We start from the raw sequence: 16,327 nt of genomic DNA, 5'->3' as shown, positions 1-16,327 counted from the left end.
CTGAGACTGTCCTTTTGCTAAAAATCTGTAGCCGTTTCTGACAGGTGATCTTATTGCGGTAGCCAGGGAAACCCCCTTACCTTGGTATCCTAAGGGGGAAGAGGAGATTCATTGAAGCAGAAAACATAGTAGGATAAAAAAATAGAGGAAAAGAAGAAGACTAAGAAGGAGAAGAAAAGAGAAGAACAGTGGGAGAAGTGGAGCAGAATCAGAAGAAGAAGACATAATTTGTTGTCAGGGACAGGAACAGCTTAGTGTCCCTAAAGGGGAGAGAGTGAAAGCGAGCGCGAGAGAGAGAGAGAGAGAGAGAATCACAGTAAGTCACACACAAGCAATGCTGAACGCAGCATGTGCCACGACAGAGATTCGGTCGCTTTATGAAGACGACTATATTCTCTGAGCACGGGAACCTCCAGGACATTCCATCATCTCTGTTTCTTTGGACACACAGAAGGACGCAGCACAGATGAGACAGGACATCACTGTCTTCTCTAAAACCTGCAAGCTCTGAATCAGCAACAGCAAGTTCCAGCTCGGACCTTGTGAAGTTTTTGCCACTCCATCCTCTTCTGCCTCATTCTGCTCCTGTGCAGGGATTTAGTCAGTTCACTTCTAGCCATGCAGGTGTCCTTTGCTTGCACAGATCATGGGCTCAAGGCACCACGGAACAATGAGCCAACCAAGCAAAACACAGCGAGTCCAAACACGACAAGTGCAGCCCGGGCTCGGTTCCGCACAGTGGCGCTAATTGCGCGAAGCCTGGGATCCTTCACACACCGCCACCACATCTCACTGAAGGAGTCCACAGGCAAACTCACTGGCATGAAGTACAGGTATGGCACATGTCTATTTTACAAGGCAACACCACTGATCCTAAATTTAACCTAATCACATTGGTAGTACATATATAAGCTCGACAGGAATTAATTAGTCATGAGAAACCTAAACTAGGTTTTTACTGCTATATGCTTTCCACTTTATTACTAATATGTACACACACTTTTAATGTCACTTTTACCTAACTTGGTCTCACAGAGACTCTTATTTCTTCTGTGCCAGATCTATCTATTCAGTCTTTTTCCTCTGTCAGTGATCTGGTCTCACCTGTAGGCCAAACAGGACTGGAAAATATTATATTTTTAGGTGGTTTTATGCCAAATTCTATGCCTTCACACTCATCCATCATTCCAAGTACAGATGCTTTAATTTTCCATGCTTCTGTTCAACAGTGGACAGATATCTGTCATCATTACTGCATGTTATTTAATAACACAACAAATCTAAAGGGGGCGGCACGGTGGTGTAGTGGTTAGTGCTGTCGCCTCACAGCAAGAAGGTCCAGATTCGAGCCCCATGGCCGGCAAGGGCCTTTCTGTGTGGAGTTTGCATGTTCTCCCCGTGTCCGCGTGGGTTTCCTCCGGGTGCTCCGGTTTCCCCCACAGTCCAAAGACATGCAAGTTAGGTTAACTGGTGACTCTAAATTGACTGTAGGTGTGAATGCGAGTGTGAATGGTTGTCTGTGTCTATGTGTCAGCCCTGTGATGACCTGGCGACTTGCCCAGGGTGTACCCCGCCTCTCGCCCGTAGTCAGCTGGGATAGGCTCCAGCTTGCCTGTGACCCTGTAGAACAGGATAAAGCGGCTAGAGATAATGAGATGAACAAATCTAAAGATATTGCATATTGTTTTTATTAATAAAATCCCGCAAAATTTAAAATGACCCTATTTCTGTGGTCAAACTTGTTGTGAGCTGTGTCCTGTATTATTAAACCTTTAAAAAACACTCTTTATTGATAAACTGTAATAATGTGGGGACTGTAGCTGAAATACACTTCGTTTAGTACTTGATACATCAATGCAAGTGGGAACCACTGTGTCAGTTAAGACTTAATACACACTCTAGAAAAATTACTCTGAGATATGAGCAAGAACTTACAGGCTGTCCCAAAAGTCTCTGTACATGGGGGAAATTAACCCTTTTTAGCAAAATGTAGCTTTAACTACACAATATCCTCTACGTGATGAGTCGTCTCTCCCACTCATGATGAATTCATGTTAACACGTCATGTTGTGCATGTAATTGTGCTTTGAATGCTTTTAAATTATCTTTGTTATGTAGACATGAGAATGATTTTAATATGTTCCTCTTTCATCAAAGGCATTCGTAAAGGTTATCTGAAATATATATATATGTGTGTGTGCGTGTCTATTCTGTCCACATTCATTCGAAATGAGCAATCGTGCATTCTGATTGGTTACTCTACTACTAGGCTATCAGCTCATATATCGTGAGTAGAGAAAAACAAAATGGCGGTGCGTGTTGCTGAACCAGCCGAGAATGAAATAGAAACTCTACTTGAAAACAAACCCCCCCCCAAAAAAAAATACAAAACATGCAACAAAATATGGAATAAAAGTATTTGATTGTAAGAACATATCTTGTTTTATTTTTCAAGAATTATTATTGTAGCATTTTTCACAAATTGCTACTGTCATTTCACCAGCTTCTTTACATTCTAAGCGGAAATGATTTTGCTGGATGTTTTGTATAAAGTTATTACTTATCAAATATGCAAAAAATAAAAATAAAAATGCTCTGTTTCTCAAAATTCAGTGAATGTGGATAGAATAAAACAGTTATTACACCCAATCTCATCGTACACACACACACACACACACACACACACACACACACACACACACACACACACAGGCCACTTTAACAGGAACGTGCTCTTGATTATAAGATGAACCCAATGTGGTCTTCTGCTGTTGCATGCTGAGATGCTTTTCTGCTCACCATGGTTGTAAGGAATGATTATATGAGTTACTCTATCCTTCCTGGCAGCTCAAACCAATCTGACCATTTTCCTCTGACCTCTCTTATCAACAAGGTGTTTCCACCCACAGAACTGTTGCTCATAGAATGTTTTTTGTGTTTCACACCATTCTATGTAAACTCTAGAGACTTGTGTGTGAAAACCCCAGGAGATCAGCAGTTTCTGAAATACTCATACCAGTCCATCTGGCACCAACACCCATGCCACAGTGAAAATCACAGAGATAACAATTTTTCCCATTCTGATGTTTGAAGTGAACATTAACTGAAGCTGATGGGATTGGCTGATTAGATAACTGCATAAAAGAGCAGGTGTTTATTAGGGTGTACTTAATAAAGTGGCCAGTGAGTGTATATATAAACTAAGTATGAAAAATTTTGGAAGACATTTTCCAAAAAACTTGTTCATTTCCCCTATGCATGGAGACTTTTGGGACTCCCTGTAGAGTCATAATTAATTAAACAGGAGCACACTAGAAAATGGAATGGTAAGAAACCTCTCATCCATCTTGAGCCTTTCTGCTCACTGGCTATAAGAGAGAAGGGGGGAAGACAGAGTGAGGGGGAGGCGTGAACTAATGGTTTTTCAAGTTGGAATAATTCATTGTGGTGTGCAATCTGTCAAGTGGAAGCACAACATTACCGTAAGCGTGCAACTCAACAGTTTCCATAACAACATGGAAGTTGCTGATGTGCATCATCAATCTCAAATATTTACTCAAATATTAATTTAGAAAGAAGTTTAATTGGGTAGTTTAACTTCAATCACGCTGTACTAAATTAACTGTAAGGATGTCAGTAAGTATTGTTATTTTGTAAGGCCTTTCTTAAGAATTTACTGCATATGTCTTACCGTACTATGCAGATTTCATTGCTCCTGCATTCTGAAACACCAACATCATAATGTTGCTCATTTACTTAAAATTAGAATGAACTGAGGACTTTCTAGAAACTTCACAAAATACATAGGTGATAGAACACCAACCCAAAGTTGGGATGTTGAAAGTCATTCTCTCTTGTAAAAACAATTTAAAACAAGTGTTGCCAGGCAAAACAAACCTTGCCCGGTAGCACTTATGATGAATATGAAGGAAGATATCGCGAAAAAAATAGGTACCCTATGGGTACATGTGGCTACTGCTTATAAATAAATTTTTTTCTGATACCATATCCATACAGTAAATATAGCATATATATTTACTCTCTGAGGCAGGAGCCACAAAAATGAAGTGTAATCCAAAAATGAACAATTTAAAAATCACAGAAGTAAAATATACCAAGTGTCTGTACTTTATATGATTCTACTCTTACCTCACAGTTTTCGAAACTGAAAACTCCAAATCAAGGCTGACATACACACGCTGTCGCCATGACCCAAACTCTTATTTCCCGGAAATGGCCCGGCACTAGAGCTCAGTGGAACGCATTTTCCCTCTGTAATAAGCATGAACATGTCTGAAAGCGATTTTTTTTAGTCTAGTCCATTTATTTCGATTGGTGAACCGAATTGTATACATTCACTGGCCATTTTAATAGGAACACATGTATGCGGATGCGCAGTGCGCGATTGTTATACTCTTACATTCTTACAGCATGATGACATAGTGGCTAGCACCTCTATATGAGGCAGTAGACACAACAAAAATGATTTTGACCTTTTTGGTGACCTTGACCGGATGACCCTCAAAATGTTGGAGGTTCTATTTGAGACCAATGCCCAGCTATCCTGAAATTTTCATGAAGATTGATCCAGCTGTTTTCCCGTAATGTTGTTAACAAACAAACAAACAAACCCGACTGAAAACAATACCTCGCCCCCTGGTGGATTCTGTCCCGGGAGAGATAACAATCAGTTACAAAGTTAAAAAAGCAAGACAAATAAAAACAAATCATCTCTCTCTTTAACACAGACCTATCCAAAGTGTTAGGTAACATTCTTAGTCTTGCTGTATTAGTGCACTGTATATTGTAGGGTCTAGACTTATATAGCTATATACATTTTGTAATAGTGTTACTACTTATTAAGTATTTCATGGCAGTTGGTGAATAATATTAATTCATTCATTCATCTTCAGTAACGTGTTTATCCTAGTTAGGGTCATGTTGGGTCCAGAACACAGAATGTAGGAAGTATGGGACACCAGTTCATCACAGGACACAATGCACACACACTTTCACACATATGGGCAATTTAGAGTATAGAATACATACAATGCATGTTTTCAGTAAGTGGGAAGAAGTGAAGAATCTGGAGGAAACTCATGCAGATTGGGGATAACATGGCACATACAATAACTCGAGATCAGGACTAAACCTGGGAACCTGGAGGTGTGAAGCAGTAATGCTACACTTTATGGCCAAAAGTTTGTGGACATCTGATCATCACACCCACATGTGCTTTTTGAATATCCTATTCCAGATTCATTCCCCCTTTGCTGTTATAATAACCTCCACCCTCCAGTCTTCTGGGAAGGCTTTCCACTAGATTTTGGAGTGTGGTTGTGGGAATTTGCACATTCAACCATAAAAGCATTAATGGGGTCAAATATTGATGTGAGATGAGGAGGCTTGAGGTGCAGTTCATCCCAAAGGTGTTCAGTGGGGTTGAGATCAGGGATCTTGGCAGGACACACACTTCTTCCACTCCAAATTTGGTAAGCCAAATTTGAACATAATTTGAGCCAAATTTGTAAATAAAGTGAAGTCCTTCATGGACTTCACTTTATGTACAAGGTCATTGTCATGCTGAAACAGGCTTGGTCTAGGCCTCTTAGTTTTGGTAAAAGGAAACTGGAATGCTACAGGATACAAAGACATTCTATACAAGTTTGTGCTTCCAACTTTGTGGCAACAGTTTAGGGAAAAACCACATATGGGTGTGATGGTTAGGTGTCCACATACTTTCAGCCATATAATGTACATTGTATTTGCTGTGCCATCATGCCACATTACTGAATAATATGCTTTGATTAAAAATATACAGTATATAAGTTTTGTACTGTTTAATATCCTATCTTAACTAAGTACAATTCACTGCACCAAAACCTCGAGAATCCGGTGATATCTTTTTAAATTCTTGCAAGAATCTGGATCATATCTCGAGCATATCTGGAGATTATTTTTGACAATGCCATGATCAGAGAGTATCCAACATGGATTTCATCATATATGGGTTATAGCTTGAAATATCCATGCAAACACATCTCTGGACTCTGTGGTATTTTGCACAGTGATTCCTCTTAGATATACTATAAGTAGCCCAATATGTTACAACCTACCGTCTTAAAGTGTGTTCACCTTTTATGTCTCTCTAGCTGCTAGTCATGTTCCTTTATATTTTTCATTTTCATATTGCTGTCACACTGACTGTTATGATACATGGCCCAGTACTGACTAATATAATAACACCATACTTCAATAAGCATCTTCAGAAGTGGTTTGTTATTGCAAAGTTAAACCAACATTGTGATAAACAGTCTTTGTTTTTAGTCTTTTCAAAGTCAGATATGACCTTCTCTCTTTGTATTAATATTCCCTTTTTCCTTGACCTTATCCCCGTGGTTGATGATGTTAACCATGACATAGTTCTCTCCTGTGTGTGTCTGGTGGGAATTACTGACCCTGCTCGTGCCTTGATCATTATTTTACTTGATGGCTAGTGGCAAACACCTTGCATGTTTCTGTCAAACAAAGTGTTCTCCAGGGATCAGTCTTTTCTCCTCTCTTGTTTGTCATCATAAAAATGTAATCCTGTCTCATTTTTTTTAATGACCATCAGATGTCTCTAGTCTCTACTTTAAATATTTGTATTTATCCAAATACATACAAATGTACTTCATGAGATCCTCATAATGGTTATAGAATTGGTTATTGAGCCTGCGAGCTCTAATATTCTTAGTTTAGGCAAAAAAAGTATTTATTGTGTATTATCTGTGTTAACACGGTTCTCTCTAGGAATTCTCACACAATATCACATACTTTAAATCAATATTGTGGCTCCCATGTAGCACAACAGGAAAGTGTTTGCCCTATGGGTGTTTGCGAGTTTGAATCCAGATGGTGCCTTAGCCATCTGCTGCCAGGAGTCAAGCGAGTAAAATTGGTTGTGCTCTATGGGTGGGGAGTACAGCATACTCTCTCTAGACCGGCAAATCACAAGAACATTAACCAATCACAGGCATCTGTGAGCTCATAGAATAGAATAGAATGCCTTTATTGTCACTGCACAAATGTACAACGAAATTTAGTTCATCATAGGAGAGCAAAGCTGCTGCGTACATGCGTGTCGCCACTCTCGTATGTGGAAGATGGTAGATAGCACTTTTCTCTGATTGTGTTATGCTGCACTGTGATGCAGCATGAGCAATAGTTAAAAAAAATATGCATTTGGCTTGCTTAATGTGTGTTGGAGAAACCACATGTTAGTCCCCATATACTGTGTATATATACAGTGGTGCTTGAAAGTTTGTGAGCCCTTTGGAATTTTCTATATTTCTGCATAAATATGACCTAAAACATCATCAGATTTTCACACAAGTCCTAAAAGTAGATAAAGAGAGCCCAGTTAAACAAATGAGACAAAAATATTATACTTGGTCATTTATTTACTGAGGAAAATGATCCAATATTACATATCTGTGAGTGGCAAAAGTATGTGAACCTTTGCTTTCAGTATCTGGTGTGACCCCCTTGTGCAGCAATAACTGCAACTAAACATTTCTGGTAACTGTTCATCAGTCTTGCACATCGGCTTGGAGGAATTTTAGCCCATTCCTCTGTACAGAACAGCTTCAACTCTGGGATGTTGGTGGGTTTCCTCACATGAACTGCTCGCTTCAGGTCCTTCCACAACATTTCGATTGGATTAAGGTTAGGACTTTGACTCGGCCATTCCAAAACATTAACTTTATTCTTCTTTAACCATTCTTTGGTAGAACAAATTGTGTGCTTAGGGTCATTGTCTTGCTGCATGACCCACCTTCTCTTGAGATTCAGTTTATGGACAGATGTCCTGACATTTTCCTTTAGAATTTGCTGGTATAATTCAGAATTCATTGCTCCATCAATGATGGCAAGCTGTCCTGGCCCAGATGCAGCAAAACAGGCTCAAACCATGATACTACCACCACCATGTTTCACAGATGGGATAAGGTTCTTATGCTGGAATGCAGTGTTTTCCTTTCTCCAAACATGACGCTTCTCATGTAAACCAAAAAGTTCTATTTTGGTCTCATCCGTCCACCAAACATTTTTCCAGTAGCCTTTTGGCTTGTCCACATGATCTTTAGCAAACTGCAGACGAGCAGCAATGTTCTTTTAGGAGACCAGTGGCTTTCTCCTTGCAACCCTGCCATGCACACCATTGTTGTTTAGTGTTTTCCTGATGGTGGACTCATTGAACATTAACATTAGCCAATGTGAGAGAGGCCTTCAGTTGCTTAGAAGTTACCCTGGGGTCCTTTGTGACCTTGCTAACTATTACACGCCTTGCTCTTGGAGTGATTTTTGTTGGTCGACCACTCTTGGGGAGGGTAACCATGGTCTTGAATTTCCTCCATTTGTACACAATCTGTCTGACTGTGGATTGGTGGAGTCCAAACTCTTTAGAGATGGTTTTGTAACGTTTTCCAGCCTGATGAGCATCAACAACGCTTTTTCTGAGGTCCTCAGAAATCTCCTTTGTTCATGCCATGATACACTTCCACAAATGTGTTGTGAAGATCAGACTTTGATAGATCCCTGTTCTTTAAATAAAACAGGGTGCCCACTCACACCTGATTGTCATCCCATTGATTGAAAACACCTGACTCTAATTTCACCTTCAAATTAACTGCTAATCCTAGAGGTTCACATACTTTTGCCACTCACAGATATGTAACATTGGATCATTTTCCTCAATAAATAAATGACCAAGTATAATATTTTTGTCTCATTTGTATAACTGGGTTCTCTTTATCTACTTTTAGTACTCGTGTGAAAATCTGATTATATTTTAGGCCATATTTATGCAGAAATATAGAAAATTCTAAAGGGTTCACAAACTTTCAAGCATCATTGTGCACTTTATATAAAACAAAGAAAATAGGCATCTCCTTAAATAGAGAAAATATAGATCTGAGCTTGTAAAAATTTCTTCAGATTTGGTTGATGATTCCTTGATGTCAGAGCTGAGACAATACAGAAATATAAAGTGCATGAGTGTATAAAGTGTTTATCTTTCCTAAAGCTGAAGTAGTTATGAATGTCATTTCCAGCAGGCACCACTTGACAGAAAAAAAGGTTTGTAATAAGTTCCCCTGCGTTTCCAACTTCTAGAATTGCCTTCAATTCCGAGGTCCATATCACTTCTGATTTTGATATGAAAAGTGGATTTTTTTTCCACCTCTGCAGCACAAATGTAATCTTTGACTTGACTTCAACATTGTTAGATTTGGCACACTTCCATTTAGACTAATGTCTGCCAAATGCCATAAATGTCTATAAGTTATTGGAAACAAACCAGAGACATTGAGGTTGAGGGTTTGAAAACTCATCACAAGAGCAGCAGTAACAGTAACTGTTCAACTGTTGTTCAGCACAAGGTTCAATGCACAGAACTTTATCCAGTGCAATAATGCTTGTGCTGGAGACAGCAGACTGGAGACACTGGAGAGAGCCAAACCATTATGTACTAGTGTACACTGCCAAATTAATAAAGATGTGGGGAATTTTACTAGGATACTAGTATACTAGTACTAATACTACTATACTAGTAAAATTGACATTGGAAATGTTTTATCATACAAAATCATATTAGTGTCTTCTCAAAGATATTGTCATACGGTTATGCACAAGACAACAGATTATCTGCAAAAACACTTGCAATGTTCATATCTTATTTTAATGTCACTCCTGAAGAAAACCTTGACTTGCTGGATTGGTTGTTATATTTTGGCAGCTTTTCTTGGTTCCGCAAGCTGCATTTTAGTGCTGAAACCAAATCAATTTTGCAGGGAAAAGCATGGAACAATTTATAGTTAGGCACTGGCACTTTCCCTAATGTCATCGTGTCTTTACCTTGAAATGCAATTTCTACTAAATTATAAGTGTAAATGGTTGCCTCTGGTTCTTGACACTACTAGGTCTATGTGTTGGGAGGAGGGGATGAGGGTTTGGGGTTGCCTCAGTGCCCAGTGCTACAATGCAGATGAGCACTCTGACACCACACATGTGCATGAAGGTGTGTGTGGGTACACCATGCACTGTTGTATTGCATATGTCACACACCAACAGGTGTGTGTGGGTGGAGTGTATGTGTGTATAATTTTGTGTGCGTATGCCTGTCCGTACGTGTGGGTACAAATTGTTTCACTGCAAGCTTCCCATAACACAGTGAAAAGAAAACAAGGTCTGACTGTCATTTGACATCCAGCTGTTCACAATCACATTGATCATTCTGATCATTTTTGATTTTGTCTGATGTGTAGGCCAGTGGCTTTGGCGTTATTATTACAAACATTAGAGCACCCTACATTGATCTTTTTATATAGCCTAAAGTTGAACTGAAATTTAAAATCTTCAGCTGTTTCTTTTCACTGGCTTTTTTCATGTCTGATATCTTGGACCCTGGTTTAATTAAACTTCACAAAACCTGTCATTGAAATGTCAAGAGTTGATGTAAATAGTTAACAGAGGCAATATTAAGTTGAAACTGAATGTGTGACAGGTGGGAATCTTGAGTCGCCATGCGTACACACAATTTCATATTTTTGAGCACTTGACAAATCTTTTGAGGTTCTGAAACCTTCTTCCATTATGATTTGTAAGTAATTTGAATTGGAGATCAGTTTTGGTAACAGGACCAGAAGGCTGACCATTAGAAACATGTTCAAGATCCCAACAAATCACTGGTGAAACATAATATTAAGAAATAAACATCATGTCTCTCTTTCTTGCTTCAAACACAGAATGCCAAAACACACACACACACACACACACACACACACAAACACACACACACACACACACACACACAATGTCTTTGTCTCTGTAATGGTGGTGAGATAGCAGAGATGGAGCAATATGTTTTTATCCACCATGAGTGAATTGTGATGTACTGTGTGCAGTGGCTGTCATTAAGATGCAAGTAAGTTGAATGTGCGACTTGGGATGATCTGACTGTGGTGTTCTTTCTAAATATCCATCCATCCATTCATCTGTTATCTATAGTATTTATCCATCAGGGTTATGGGGGAAGCTGGAGACAACCCTAGCTGACTTTGGGTGAGAGGTGGGTGCATCCTGGGCAGGTCAGCAATCGACTGCAGGGCCCCATCTATATTCTGCTACACTAACGGTGAAAGATAAGAAAGAAAATGAGCTTGCATGTGTTTTCTTTGCTTCCTGAAATTTCTGTTTTGTTTTGGTTTTTTTCTTGCTTGGGCATTCCTGTCATATGGACACTTTCCTTTCATGTCTTTTTCTTTTACCTTCCCTGTCTCCTGGTTTATTTTCATTCCTTTCCTACTCCTTTCTCTCGTTTCCTTCCTTTTCACTCTGCTTTTTCTCAATAGCATATGTCAGTCAATTGATTTTCTTATACAGGTAGTCGGCGACTTACGACTGCGTTTGGTTACGACTGACCGGTCGTAAACCGATCTGGTTGTAAGTCAGCCTATGTTAAATGAACGTAAGTATATTGTGATGTGTAATGATATTATAATCATCTTAAAGTCTTATTTTATCAACATTTTCTTATTTCATTACCTTGGCTCATTATTTGGTTTAAGTCAAACACTGCATACTACACTGCGTACAGTACAATTCGTTTAATATGTGCAAAACAAAAAATACAAAATACAGGTGTGAAAAATAGAAAACATTTTAGTTTGAAATGTTCCAAAATACAAATGTAAAACATAGCAAAATACAAAACTTAGTGACCACTGGCATCACTGGTGCTTGGCTGTGGGTCGTCTACGTCATCATCAGCTGTTGCAGCGCTCGGGCTGGCGGGAGGATTTGCTCGTTTCATAAACCAGGAGCTGGGGCGGAAACTGTATGACGGAGTGCGAGAGAGACTGCGCATGTGCCTGGAGCTGGGGTGGAAACTGTTGTACGCAGCGAGAGGCGCTACCGGGAGCTGGGGCGGAAACTGTCGTACGCGGGGAGAGGCACTGCCAGGAGCTGGGGCGGAAACTGTCGTACGCGGCGAGAGGCTGCCGGGAGCTGGGGCGGAAACTGTCGTACGTGGCGAGAGGCGCTGCCGGGAGCTGGGGCGGAAACTGTTGTACACGGCGAGAGGCTGCCGGGAGCTGGGGCAGAAACTGTTGTACGCGGCGAAAGGCTGCCAGGAGCTGGTGCGGAAACTGTCATACACTCAGCTAGCTCAGCTGGGAAACACTTGCCAGTCATAACCAGACGGTCATAAAGTCGATCGGTCGTAAGTCGACGACTGCCTGTACTATGTAGCTGTGCAGTTCTGAGATTGAGATATCTCTCTCTCTCTCTCTCTCTCTCTCTCTCTGTGTGTGTGAGTAGAAAATATTACTTTAGCACATACAGCAGTCCTGATGTTCTGTTCATTACATTACCTTGCTTTCAGTCTGCAAAATTTCCTCTTTGCATCTTAAAAATAATGCAAAACGTATTATCATGTCCACTGTGAGTATAATATCAAGTATCTCAAGTACAGTTTTCAATCTCACATAATCACAGCATCTTGGGGCTTGCAGAAAGCCTTCATGTCTTGCTTTAAAATATTGGATTAGTGACTAAAAGTTGGAGATAATTCCAGCTTGTCAGTGTACACCCACACTCACCTTTTAAAAGATTAAAAAATAAACACACCTGTTATTTTAAGGTTAATCTATACTGAATATAATTTTTGCAATGTAAATATAATAAGATAAATCATAAATGCTGGTTACTTTGAAGAATCTAAAATGTGAAACATATTTTCTCACTTTTTTGTTTACCACATAATTCCATATATTTTCCACAAGGGCTTGGGCTGTGAGCAGAGGAAGGGGCTTGATCCAGCATTTTAGTAGGCTAATGTGATAGAGTTGAGTGTCCTTAAACATACACAGTTGTTACAGGCTGTAGTTCCCTGGCCCAACACACTCAGCCACTGTGCGAGGAACTTGCAGTTCACTGAGGGGGCAAGTATTAAGACTCACTAGGCTGGAACTCCTGAGGCTGTGCAGAGTGATTGTAATGGCAGCTCTGTTTGGCCTGGGCGCTGAGCATGTGCTGGCACACAATCGGGGTCACCTTGCATATGCGCTCTTGCATATCTTTGATATGCTTGATGGTCATTATGAATGGTGAGGGCTGTTCCTCCCAGGCCTCCTTATCCATGTCCAGGTGGCCCCGGGGTCTTCTCCCAAACAGCAGTTCCAAGGGTGTGAATGCCATCAATGCTTAAAGTGTTTCACTGACAATGAATAGGACCTACCAGATCCATGCCCATTCTCTCAAAAAGAACACTTATTATTGGGAGAGGTATGAGTGGAGCAGGAGCAGGTCTTCAGGGGACAGTATGCTGGCACTGGGAACAGCGCTGGCAGAAATTCTTGACCTCTGTGTTCAGTCCAGGCCAGAGAAACTGATCCTTGATCTTTTCCAGCATGTTTTGGCTTGCAAGCTGGCCACCCAAGGGGTGAGAGTGGGCTAGGTGCATTATGACATCCACCTTGGAGCGAGGGACTACCAAGAGATCTATGCTCTGCCACTGGTGCTCAGTGTAGTGGTCCAGGAGGCCCTGGTGAACCAAGAAATAGGATTTGGGGAGCAGCTAGCTTGGTTGCTGGTCCTCTCCCTCAAGGAAGTGCACATGCAACCAACAGATTCTCAGCCATTCGTCCTGATTCTGCTCTTGTCCAAAGTTTCCTGTGTGTCCTCTGCTGAACCACACATGAGAGTGGATTAGTGGTGTGTGACTCACCTGCAGTGCAGTCCTCAGCTTCCTCATGTCCCCCGGCCAGGCACATGTCTTGAGGTGGTGTGCAGCGGTCTGTGGGCTGCTGAGGTGTATGGTGTCTCCTCATCCTCCTGCTCAAAGGTGTTCAGGTACACCTAAACAGTGTCACTGGAGGTGAACTTGTGGTGCAGGTGGAGTGCTTCTTGTCATGGGTCCAGAAGGCAACCCGGGAGCAGAGAGGCTCTGGCTTGCTGCTGCAGCAGCTCCTGGATGGTGACCTGCAGTCCTTTTACAAGCTCTTGGGTCACCTGCTGGGTGAGCCAAGAGTTACCTGCCAGGACTCAACTCAACTTTTTGTCATTTTTCCACATACTCAGTATATAGAAGAGGGAAATGTCATTCTCAATGGACAAAGGTGCTTAGACAGTGCAAATAATATGCACACATGCACTCTTGCTCTCTTGCTCTAGATTCTAGGATATTGTGTCGAATTTGTGGGCATCAGGGAGCTGCTATGAATATGTGAGAGACTCCCAGAACTTCCAGGAGAGTTGCAAATAATTCAACTTGTCCCATTGGACAAGCAGATATGGATTTGACTTGTCTGGACCAAACATTTGGTTGTCCCAGACAATTGGACAACTGTTAATGTCGAGCCCTGGAGTTGTTCCATCTCCTCTCTGTATGGTGTTTCATTGTAATTGCTGATGAGGCCCACTACTGTCATGTCTTCAGTGAACTTGACAGTGAGGTTGGATTCTGACTTGGCTACGCAGTCATGGGTGAGCAGCATGAACAGCAGTGGGTTGAGCATGCAGCCTCAGGGGCACCTTTGCTCAGCATGATGGTGTCTGTTGTTCTGCTGCCAATGCACACCAACTGCAGTCTCTCTGCCAGGAAGTCTAGAATCCAGCTGCAGAGTGGAGTATTGAGGCCCAGTAGAGAGAGTTTCCTCACCAGCTGCTGGGGGATGATTGTATTGAATGTTGAGCTGACATTGATGAACAGCATTCTAATGTATGTGTCTTTTGTGTCCAGATGTGATAAAACAGAATGCAGGGTGTAAGAGATAGCATCATCGGTGGAGCAATTGGAGCAGTATGAAAATTGCAGGGGGTCCAGTGACGTGGGCAGAGTGGAGTGAATGTGACTCTTGATCAGATGCTTGAAGCACTCTATCATGATGGGAGTCAGTGCTACTGAGCAGGAATCATTAAGACACATCACCATTGACTTCTTTGGCACTGGGATGATGGTGGTCTTTTTGAAGCTTGCAGGGACCACAGCCTGGCTCAGGGAGATGTTAAAGATGTCTGTGAGGACAACTGCCAGCTGGTCAGCACAGTCCCTGAGCACTCTCCCTGGTATGTTGTCTGAGCCTGCAGCTTTGTGTGGGTTGACTCTGGATAGCATCCTCCTCACATAAGCTGGGGCCAGGAAGAGCACCTGCTCCTCAGGGGTTGGCATGGACTCGCATGCCCACATGTTGTTCTGAGACTCAAACCATGTGTAGAAGCCATGGGGCCTGGATGCCCTACCACATGTGTCTGGCATCCTTAGTATCAGAGAAGTGGTTGTTAATCTTCTATGCATACTGGTGTTTTGCTTTCATGATGGCCTTGGAAAGCTGAGCCCATGTCAACCTTCTTCCCCAACTTGAAGGCAGCATCTCTTGCTTCGAGCAGGGCATGGACCTCAGCCATCAGCCACGGCTTCTGGTTGGCGCACATGGTTATGGCCTTTTCAACAGTGACATTCTCAATGCACTTCTCTATGTACCCAGTCAGAGAGTCTGTATATTCTTCCAGGCAGATGTGCTGATCATAGGTGGCAGCTTCCCTGAACATGTTCTAGTCTGTGCTCTCAAAGCAGTCCTGTAGGGCTGATGTGGCATCTTCCGGCCAGACTATGATGATTCTTTGTACTGGCCTGGAGCTTTTCAGCTGTGGCCTGTATGCTGGGAGAAGCAGGACACAGAGGTGGATTTCAGGTTGGCATGGTTGGCAATAATGAAAAAGCCATTGGGGTGGACCATTTGTTGCTCTCTGATGGCATCATGCAGCACTTTGTTAGCATTAGCATTGGCACTGGGAGGGATGTACACTGCTACTACTATAACAGCAGTGAATTCCTGTGGTAGATAAAATGGCCAGCATTTCACCCCTAAAAACTCTAGCTGTGGTGAGCAATAGGCAGTGACTGCCAAGGTATTCACACACCAGACATTGTTGATGTAAACACAGAGTCCACCACCATGGCTGTGACTGGAAGTTTCAGTGCTCCTATCCACACGGAATGATGTTAGCCCCTGTAGCTGGATAGCTGTATTGCAGACACAGGAGATGCTGCAGGATGGGTTACATGTGGGGGTGGGTGGGAGGGGTCCCTTGTTCATACCTGCATTCTCCATCAGTGTGGCTCTTGCTGTCATGGGATGAACATGGACACGCAACCCAGGTTTAGTGAATCAAAACTCACATAGCTTTTAATGGAGAGTGGGTGCAGAGAATGAAAGGCTTTCTGACTTCTTCCTCATTGTCCTTAGCATCGGTGAGGTTTCCTGAGTGGAGAGAGAGAGTGAGATGC

At 41.8% G+C, this 16,327-nt stretch overlaps 1 protein-coding gene across 1 annotated transcript in view; it reads left to right on the top strand.

Moving 5' to 3' along the window:
- The first annotated feature begins 618 nt into the window (after window positions 1-618).
- kcnab1b (potassium voltage-gated channel subfamily A regulatory beta subunit 1b) overlaps window positions 619-16,327 on the top strand; it is a 162,080-nt gene continuing 146,371 nt past the window's right edge. Inside the window, exon 1 of the mRNA XM_060905307.1 lies at window positions 619-833. Within this exon, the coding sequence (XP_060761290.1) occupies window positions 619-833 (215 nt within the window). The remainder of the gene's footprint in view (window positions 834-16,327) is intronic.

The sequence above is a fragment of the Neoarius graeffei genome, chromosome 23 (genome assembly GCF_027579695.1).
Source record: "Neoarius graeffei isolate fNeoGra1 chromosome 23, fNeoGra1.pri, whole genome shotgun sequence".
Lineage (NCBI taxonomy): Eukaryota > Metazoa > Chordata > Actinopteri > Siluriformes > Ariidae > Neoarius > Neoarius graeffei.
Note: the sequence above shows the minus strand (reverse complement) of the source record. Positions and strands in the feature narration are given on the sequence as shown.